This window comes from Pundamilia nyererei, unplaced genomic scaffold (genome assembly GCF_000239375.1).
Source record: "Pundamilia nyererei isolate P.nyererei 1_Seehausen unplaced genomic scaffold, PunNye1.0 scaffold00010, whole genome shotgun sequence".
Taxonomy (NCBI): domain Eukaryota; kingdom Metazoa; phylum Chordata; class Actinopteri; order Cichliformes; family Cichlidae; genus Pundamilia; species Pundamilia nyererei.
In genome coordinates, this window is record NW_005187411.1 from 2,780,434 (window position 1) to 2,789,816 (window position 9,383).

Genomic DNA, 9,383 nt, shown 5'->3' on the forward strand with positions numbered 1-9,383 from the left:
GACGTCAACATGTGTTAACAGTTTCACAGAGAACAGGAAGCTGGATGTACAAAAGTGCTTCAGTGGTATTTTAAGTTAGCAGCAACCTACAGTCAGGTGGGCACCAGCTGTTATTTCTCAGGATTTGTCTAACTCAGCAACCTCTACAGAAAAAAAACGTTTGCACACATCTGTTCAGGCACGATTTTCCTATGTGTATTGTTATCTTTGTTCTGTGTGTGGAAAAAAATTGAAAGCTGAATTCATGTTTTTTTATATATAAGATGAATCTCGAACTAAACATGCTGAGCATCTCTGGCCAACTATTGACGTTAGTATCGACTTTACAGTTTATGCATTTATAGCAGTAAGAGTGATTTTGCTATCCACACAGTATGTGTCATGTTGATGGTGAACTGACCTTTCCTACTTATTGACTTGTGTCATGGCGGATTCATCTGATCTTCATAAAAAAACCTCGGCCTCCACACTCGGGGGGGATTTAAACAATGACTGGGAAATGCTCCCCCTGAATAACAATTTAATCCAATGCTTTATGTACCTATTATTTGATAATCTAGGAAGCCAAACCCCTATGATGCGATAAAGGTCAAGGAATACCAGCTCTGTACCACTCTGGAGTTACAGAGAGATTAGCCTTAGTAATAATCCTAATTGTTGGAGAGCAGCAGACCTTCTTAGGTAGAGCAAGACGCTTTGAGTTGATTTCCATTGATAAAACAAACAAAATCATACAAAGATCATATTCTGTAATTAATAGATATTTAGTGGATGGACATGTTGAATGAATCGGTAAAACAGTTCTAAGTCACAAGATTTGTCTGGTTCTTTATTCCTTTTCTAAACTTCTTTATATTTTTATGAGCTGGTTTGATGTGTTAAAGCAGTGGCTGAAATTTTGGTCTAATAAAATGTTCTCAGTGCCTCCGCTCAGCACGGCATCTGCTAGCTTACTAGAGAAAACTCTGAATATACGTACTCTATTTTATGTATAATAATTACTATTATTTTGTTGGGTAAAAAAGGTGATTTTTTTTTTATTGTTATGTTATTAGTGTTAAATCATGTTTTAAAAGGAAAAAGTAAGTGGTGGAGAATTTCCAGAGCTTCTGGTTAAAGAAATATCAATGACAGGGAGCACTGATGTATTACTACAATCACATCGCATTAATGCCCGGAGTTAGTGTAACATTGTCATTATCCTGAGTTCTAGTGATTATTAATCGTCTGCAGTTTGATTCTTAGTTTGCCTATTGTGTTCTCAGGAATGATTTCCTGTGCCATTCAGTGGTGCATTATGGGTAGCCTCAGTCTCTCACTGAACCTGCTCCTGTGTTTAGCCAGCACGTCATAGAGTGGGTGGGAGGTGTCCTTATCTTAGATAAGGCCCACCTCTCCGACACCACTTTAAGGGAGTCCATGTCATGGTTCTGGGTCGGTGACCAGTGTATTTTAATGTTTTGGACTTTTTGTTTTTGGTTTCGTTCTCACGCTGTCTAGCTCCTTAGTCTTTTAGTATTTCTTGAGTTCTAGTTCTAGGTTTTGTTATGTGTTCCCCTGTGTTCTGTGTTTCCTGTTTTACTTTTTACTCTGTCGTCTGTTCCTGTCTTCTCCGTCCTTGCAGCCCCAAGAGCTCTGCAGAGTCCAGGCTCTCTTTGAACTCTAGTCCAGAACACAGGATGAGAGTTATCCGCTGGCAACAACAAGAACATCCCATTAGGAGCCGGACAGAGCCTTGACAGACACTCTCTGTCACTGCTGCTGTGACTGGGAGGCACAGCTGTCAATTAGAATCAGCTGTGCCTCCCTCCTCTTTTGCATTCCTCGTTCCCCTCCGTATGTATATATAGTGTGTGTTACCTATGCTCATTGTCGGTCCGTCTGTGTCACCTCCCTGTGTCACTCTGTGTCTCATCCTGGCGTCATCCTGTGTTTCGTCCCGTGAGCTTAGGGTTCATTTTCGTTTGCTAGTTTTTTCCCAGTCTAGGTTTGTCTTAGTTTTTGTCCTCGTCACCACCGTTGCTGTCTGTACTTCCACCACATGTCAATAAAGCTCCCTCATTGCATCTCAGCCTGTGCCAGGCTTTGGGTCCGTTATTCTTCACTCCACACAGCTTGCCCCGGCAAACCATGACAGTCCAGCTCCATCTCCACAACATTGCTGGTCTTGTGGATCAGTTTACTGAGTCTGTTGTCATCTGCGACCCACAACCTGCTGCTCCAGCATGCAACGGCATAGAGCAGGGGTGTCCAACTCCAGGCCTCAAGGGCCAGTGTCCTGCAGGTTTTAGATGTGTCCTTGATCCAACATAGCTGATTTAAATAGCTAAATTACCTCCTCAACATGTCTTGAAGTTCTCCAGAGGCCTGGTAATAAACGAATCATTTGATTCAGGTGTGTTGACCCAGGCGATATCTAAAACCTTGAGGCCTGGAGTTGGACACCCCTGCTCTATGCCGTTGCATGCTGGAGGATGACACTGGCCATTAGTTACGTCCTGTGTTATTTTGATAGACATGTGTCTGTGCTTTTGCTTCCCGTGTCTCATTATTCAGATTTAGTTCAGCTGTATGTAGTTCCCAGCTGTGTCCCCTTTGCCCTAATTACCTCTTGTGCATGTATTTCCTCAGCTTGCCTTAATTTCATGTTGTGTACCGAGTTCTGTTTCTGAACTTCCTGTGTTTTCCTGGCACTCCTGCACTGCATGACATGTGCATGTATTTTGTTTTGCTTTCAATAAAAGGTGGTTTCATCTGCCCAAGAGTTTGCATTTGGGATTGTTCACCACAAAAACGGACAAAATCTGACAAACACGGTATCCTGAGCCGTCCTCAGTATGCTTAGCAAGGTTTGTAAATATGTGATATGTGTTATATTGCTGCAAAAAGACACGGAGGATATCAAATTTATTCACAGCTTACTATGATCATAGCAACAAGACTTCTTAACAAAATACCAATCAGGAAATAAATGTTTCTGCACACACTCAGATACACTGAACTCTGCAACTAATTTAATTTCCTTTTTTAAATCTCATGTAAGAAAATTTCAGAAAATTTGCTCAGTCATGATGATGTGGCTGCAGACTGACTGTGCTGTAATCTGAGATCTACCAAAGAAGAATGCATGCATATAAAAATGAAACAGAATCTGACTTTATTTGTGCTTTTTCTCTTTTTTTTTAAAAATCTTTTCTATCTTTCCCCCAGTTTGTCATCTCTTTCATCATCATCATCTTTTTCTTTTCTCTTGCTAATCTGACCCTCCCCATCTGTCAACTTTGGCATCGGTACACTATCTGTTTATTAAAATGAATAAAAAAAGAAATTGACTAAGAAGAGGCATCTATAGAGAGTTCATAGAGCAAAGCAAGAGTGTTTGGCTCAACAGATCATGATCCTGCTTGCTGAAGCTGCCGAACAACACAGGTTATAGAAAAAAAAACCCTGAGCAACACACAATGTACAGTCAGTGTTTGGTTAGTTAATTACATGGTGGAGCCCAGACTACACTGTTGTGCTGTGTGTGGTTATTTTTAGTGCCGGTTGGTTCACACCTGCCTCCTGCATCCCTCATAACTTATAGCTCTTCTAGGGTGTATTTCTCTCCTGGGCCTATCTTTTAGATGCACGCACACTGTTTTTTTTTTCTGTCATGTGTGAGCTCTGTATTCTTTTTTGGTCTTGTGTAATACATTTACGGCAGAACTAATGGATGCTTGTTTGGCTACTCTGACTGTGCGGTGAATGACTCACAGTGTTAGCAGCTCCAATAGGAAACCTGTTCTCCTCTTAAAGCTGAAATAATTGACAGCACCTCATCTGCCAGCTCATCTAAATACAGCAACCTGTACTTGTGTTAACAGGAGGCAGAATCCAGGTCAAGTCATTATGGCATCATCAATTAAAATAGCATCACTGTCAAACAGCTGCAGTGCAGGCTGTTTCGTGCCTGTTCTATGAGGCAGGCTTCACTAAGACAGCAAGATAAGATGACAGTGTTTTTTTGTTTCCGCACAAAAGTTCAGTTACAGGTACAACACCAGTGCGTCACCAGGCCAGGATTTGATCAGCTACTTTAGTTTGATTAGATGTCTGCTGCTGCTCTTTTGGAAATGTAAGTTTACACACAGCAACTCCTGCCCCCTCCAAAACCTTGGACCCACAACCTAACAGTCGATGTAATGGGAAGTGTCAGCGTGTTGTTTGTTACATCAGATCACATGTGACATAGTCCACGGCACTTACCTCAGGTTCAAACCCCCCAAAACAACCCCCCGCCATTTTCCGTGTCACTTTCACACTCCCTCTATAGCCTCTATGTCCCCAGAGTGTGTACCAGAAATAATACTGCCACTGAAAAACGGCAGCTTATCATGTCTGTGCACACTCCCGGGCTTCATATGGAGTCGCACGTACATGTATTCACACACCTCACACCAAATGGCGTCCAGGTATTATGTATTTAAAGTGGCAACCTGCTGTTTTCTGTTCCTCCTGGTCTCCTGTGGCTGTCAGGGGCCTCTGATACCGCTGTTTAATGAGCAGAGGCTGGCCTGCTTCTGTTGTTGTCTGTCTGCCGTTGCAGCGCTGACCAGAGGAGACACGCAGGTCTGAGTCCCAGGGCTAATTGCTGCTGCTGGGCTGATAGTCTTTCTGTGCTCCACTCTCATTGACTCCCCAGACTCCGGAGGGATTCCCTCAGGCACCCAAAGACAAACAAACCTGGGCGGACAATCAATAGCGGATGGAAGAGTTAGCACTCAGCACAGTGTCTGATTAAGATTCCCCAGGAATGTATGTGTTTATGTGAAACAGTGCGAGCTTGCAGGAGTGTTTGCTGATTGTCCTCACTCTGCCGGTGCTAACTGGAATCTTCAGTCAGTCCCTAAGTGCTTGTTTATGTGATTTTGATTATGAGCATCAGAGTTCACAACAGCAGCAAATTAATGCTTCAGGTAATTATTCACGCAACATCGCAGGTTCACAATGTAGTCGTGTGAGAGCAGATAATGTGCTAACAGTGAAAAGTAAAACTGCGTGTGCCACTTTCTGTTAGCCCCAGGTATTACTTTGACTTTTTCCTCTCCTGTGTGTCATTTTTTTGTTTCTGCAAGTAAGAATTCATTTTAAAAAGTCGCATATTACGTTAAAGCATAATTTAAAGCTAGGGGGGAAAGATATCACATAGGTTTTCACATTTTGGTGTAGAGTTCACATCTTTTTACATTTAAACTAATTGCATTTTGTGGGTATTTTTTTCTATAGGCTGTAGTTTTGTATTATTCTTTTCCATTTACTCAAATTAGGGTGTTTTTCCTCCCTTTTTATGTTATTTAATTCCATAATAATAATTCAATTTATCTCATTTACAGCTGAATGAAATATCCTACTTTATGTCTAGCATTGTTTCTAATGTAGCAGTATTTAAATAATACATTGGGAAATTCACTGCCTGCTATGTCCAGTGTTAATAGTTAAGGATTTTAAAGTTGCTTCTACAAGGCCAAGTGTACTGGTTAAAAAGGGGTTTTGTGATAGTGTTTTATTGTGTCTGCTGTTTGTGTTATTTCTGTAGCCTCATCCAGAAAAGCTGCTTATGGCATGACGTGTCCCTGTGTACCACTGACTGCCACTGGCTAGTGAGCAGCACGGTGATGTAGTGTCATCTCGCCTCTCCTCACCCTCTCATCCCCTGTCCACCCCTGCTCTCTGGGCTCGTGTTTGCTTTTGTTCTTGTCTCCAGTCAGCCTGACTCACGGTGATCATCTTGACCAAGCGCGGGGAAAGGTCAAGGTTGCAAATTGCCTCAAAGCAATCAGCCTTGTCTCTCTCTGCGCTAACAGCGCAAGCTCTCCGTCTCTGTCGCCATCTTTGCCCTGTCTCCATCTTTAGTCTGTCCTCCTCCATCTCTGTGTTTACCCGGGGTGGGGGGGCAGTTAGCTGTGCGACAGGGAGGTTTGGCAGCTTGAGCGAGGTAAAGGCGGTCAGACCTGCTTTGAAGTCTCGGCTCTGACCGGCAGTGCGGCGACGGACTTAAAAGCACACAGTGTCACTGCCTGGGTGACATTTCAGCACAGAGCAGCGTGGCCCAGTAGGGTGCGCCTGTACACACCAATCATCAACAACATTAAAGCCACTGACAGATAAAGTGAATAACACAGAGCACATTGTCACAAGAATTCATGTGAACATGCACGTGGTCACTTAAAAATTATTTCAGTACTTTGGAGTTTTAGGAAGGTGACTTTATTGTAATTCTTATAGCCTTTTTTGCCTGTGCACTAAAGCATATATTGATACACACTTGGTACCTCGGTGCACATGCTGTGTGAGCCACGGCTAGATGTAAGATTTGCGTGCATTTCGTAACTCAAGGACAGCTTCCTTTGGATCACCTGTGCATTCGAGTTCATTGTGCCTGAGTGGCTCTAGCCCAATAGCTTCTCACACATGAAAGACTTCACTTTCACGTGTCACGCAATAGACACAAACACAGCTGAACAACATCAAAGTCTGCCAGCAGCCTGTAGCCGGACAAATGTCTTCATCTACCACCTGATTGTTTCTGCACGTCTCTCTGTCTGTCCTGTAAATGGTGTAAACAGGTGTTAACATGTCAGCCCCCACAGGACGCCACATGCTGTGGTGTCATGATCTTCTGAACAGCTGTCCCCTAGCAGTGTGTGCGTGTGTGTGTGAGAGTGTGTAAGTGAGTGTATGTGTTCACTGTGAGGGTTATAAATGAGGGCAAGAGGAGATTTAGCCCTAGTTTTGTGCAGAGCCAAGGACAAACAAAGAGAAAGGGCAAAGAATGAGAGGGGGCCTCACGGCTGTAAGCAACACATTCACCAGCTCACCGAATCCTGAAACTTAATCAGGACCTCTTTCACATTTAACACACACTACTCTTTTTTTTTTACGTTTGAGGGAGTAATCCAGAATATAACAATGCTGTGAGAAAGTATTTGTCCCCTTCCCGATTGCTTTTTTCCCCCATATTGATCACATTTAGCCCTGACAAGGATAAGCGGTTTTGGTCACACTTGCATGTTTCAGATCATCAAACAATTTCAAAGATTAGACGAAGATAAGACAAATAAATAAAAATACGTGTTAAATTATGATTCGTTTATCAAGTGAAAAAAATGTAAATCTTCCTGATCTTATGTGAAAACAATTTCACTAGCCACATGCAGGCCTGACTACTGTGAGACCTGTTGAACTGCTTAAATATAACCTGACAAAGGGAAGAAGACTAAAAGATCTCAAGGAGAAGCATCTAACCACCATCTAATGAAAGAGCTGAGAAACAAAATCATTGGCATGATCAGTCTGGAAAGGGTTTCAAAGCCATTTCTAAGGCTTTGGGATTCCAGTGAATTATGGTGACAGCCATTGTCCCCAAATAGAGAAAACTTGGACAGTGCTGAACCTTCCCAGGAGTGGCCAGCCTACCAAAATTATTCCAAGAGTGTATCAGCAACACATTCAGGAGGTGACAAAAGAACCCAGAACAACATCCAAAGACACGCAAGGCTCACTCGCCTCAATTAGGTCAGAGTTCACAATTCAGCAATAAGAAAGACACTAGGAATAAATGGCATCGTTGAGGTAGTTCCGTCGCAAGCAGGATGCAGCGTTTACAAATAAAATTCAACATTTGTCTCATCAGTCCAAAGAACATTGGTGTGATAGTGTGGGTCCACGACAACCTGCTATAACTGATGGATCCCTGAATTCTGCTCTGTACCAGAAAATCCTGAAGAACAATGTCCATCCGTCAGTTTGTGCCCTGAAGTTCAGGCACACTTATGCAGCAGCACAATGATTAAAAACACATTAGCAAGTCCATCTCTGAATGGCCATGAAACAAAACAAAATGAAGGTTTTGGAGTGGCTTATTTAAAGTCTTGACTTAAATTTGACTTAAATTTCAAAATCTGAGCTTTTACAATTATAACCTTCTGTTACACACCCAAAGCTTTAACGAGATAAGCTTAAGATTAAGTACTTTTATTAAGTTTAATAGTAAGATTAATAGGGAGCTAATGTTACCTGTGATATAAATGTGTGTTTCTGTCCTCAGGTGGACGTGGAGACACTGGACTACCACCACTACCTGCCACTGTTCTTTGATGGTTTAACTGAGACTGCTTTTCCGTATGAGCTCTTCGCCCGCCAGGGAATCCATGACATGCTGGACCGCGGAGGCCCCAAGATCCTGCCTGTCATCCCCCAGCTCATCATGCCCATCAGGAGTAAGTCTGGGAGGGTGCCCACACTCACGGTTTACCAACCACACAAAACAGAGCTCCTCTCTCACGTGACCCAGTGTGTCATGTCATTTTACCTTCGCTTCACTCTCTCGTTTTCTCAGGGAAATGTATAGTCACCTGGAGACAAATCCAAGTCAGTTACAGTGTTAGTAGAAGCGAGGAGCCGGATTTAACATGAAAATCACATCTTTAAAGCTAATTAGAAGGAGAGAGAAACCACAGATGAAGTTTTAAATATGTGTAACTTGACGGTTTTAATGATTACTTTTCAGGGCTAAAGTCTGCTTTGCAATCACACAGAGTTATTATCATGGCAATTTTCTGTGATGTTAAAATATAGCAGCCTTTCAATTAGCTTTGGCAGCAAAATGTCCTCATCATCTTCATCATCATTTACATTACTTTTCCAAACCTTTGTATATGTAAATATTATTATTATTTTAACACTGATAGACAGCAGAGTAATCATCTCAGACTTGAACTGCAGCCTTAATAAATATTTTTGCATGTCATTATTTCATTATTCACTATTTGGTGGCAGCCTCATTAGCTTATGATCTCTGACACTAAAAGGCATTCCTTTTACTGAACCCATGAACTGGCTAGGAAATTGTTCACTGAGGTTTCAGGAGGAGAGAGTCATTGTACTGCAAGGCCTCTGCTTCTACGTAAGCAGAGGTCTTTTTGCAATCACAGCCAATGTTGGCTTCACTATACGGGCATGGAGGCTATATCTGCCGTTACGCTGTGGGAAGCAGGCAGGAAAGGACCCAAAATGCAGGACTCTCGGAGACGGAACTGAACTCAAAATACAGCTTTATTGCTGGAATTACAGATTACAAAACTAAAACTGTAACAAGTAACAAGTAAAGTAAGGAATTACTATTGCAAAAAAGGTAATTCGATTACTGTTACTTTCCCTTTAGCACGCTGTGTTACTGCGTTACTAAAACTGATCCTTTTGCAAGAGTGTCTCATGACAATGACGTAAGCGACTGCGACGTTTGTGGCAACAGCTGTGTGCAGATCAAAAATGGATAATATAATGAGTGCGGGAGAGTTTAATTCTGTAAAAAGTGACAAAAACATTAGCGTCCGCTGTTC

General features: G+C 42.3%; 1 protein-coding gene across 2 annotated transcripts in view; it reads left to right on the plus strand.

The window, feature by feature from the left end:
* pacrg (PARK2 co-regulated) overlaps nucleotides 1–9,383 on the plus strand; it is a 149,074-nt gene that overhangs the window by 66,788 nt on the left and 72,903 nt on the right. For both annotated transcript variants that reach the window (XM_005723821.1, XM_005723822.1), the window contains exon 3: nucleotides 8,090–8,261. In XM_005723821.1, the coding sequence (XP_005723878.1) occupies nucleotides 8,090–8,261 (172 nt within the window). The remainder of the gene's footprint in view (nucleotides 1–8,089; nucleotides 8,262–9,383) is intronic.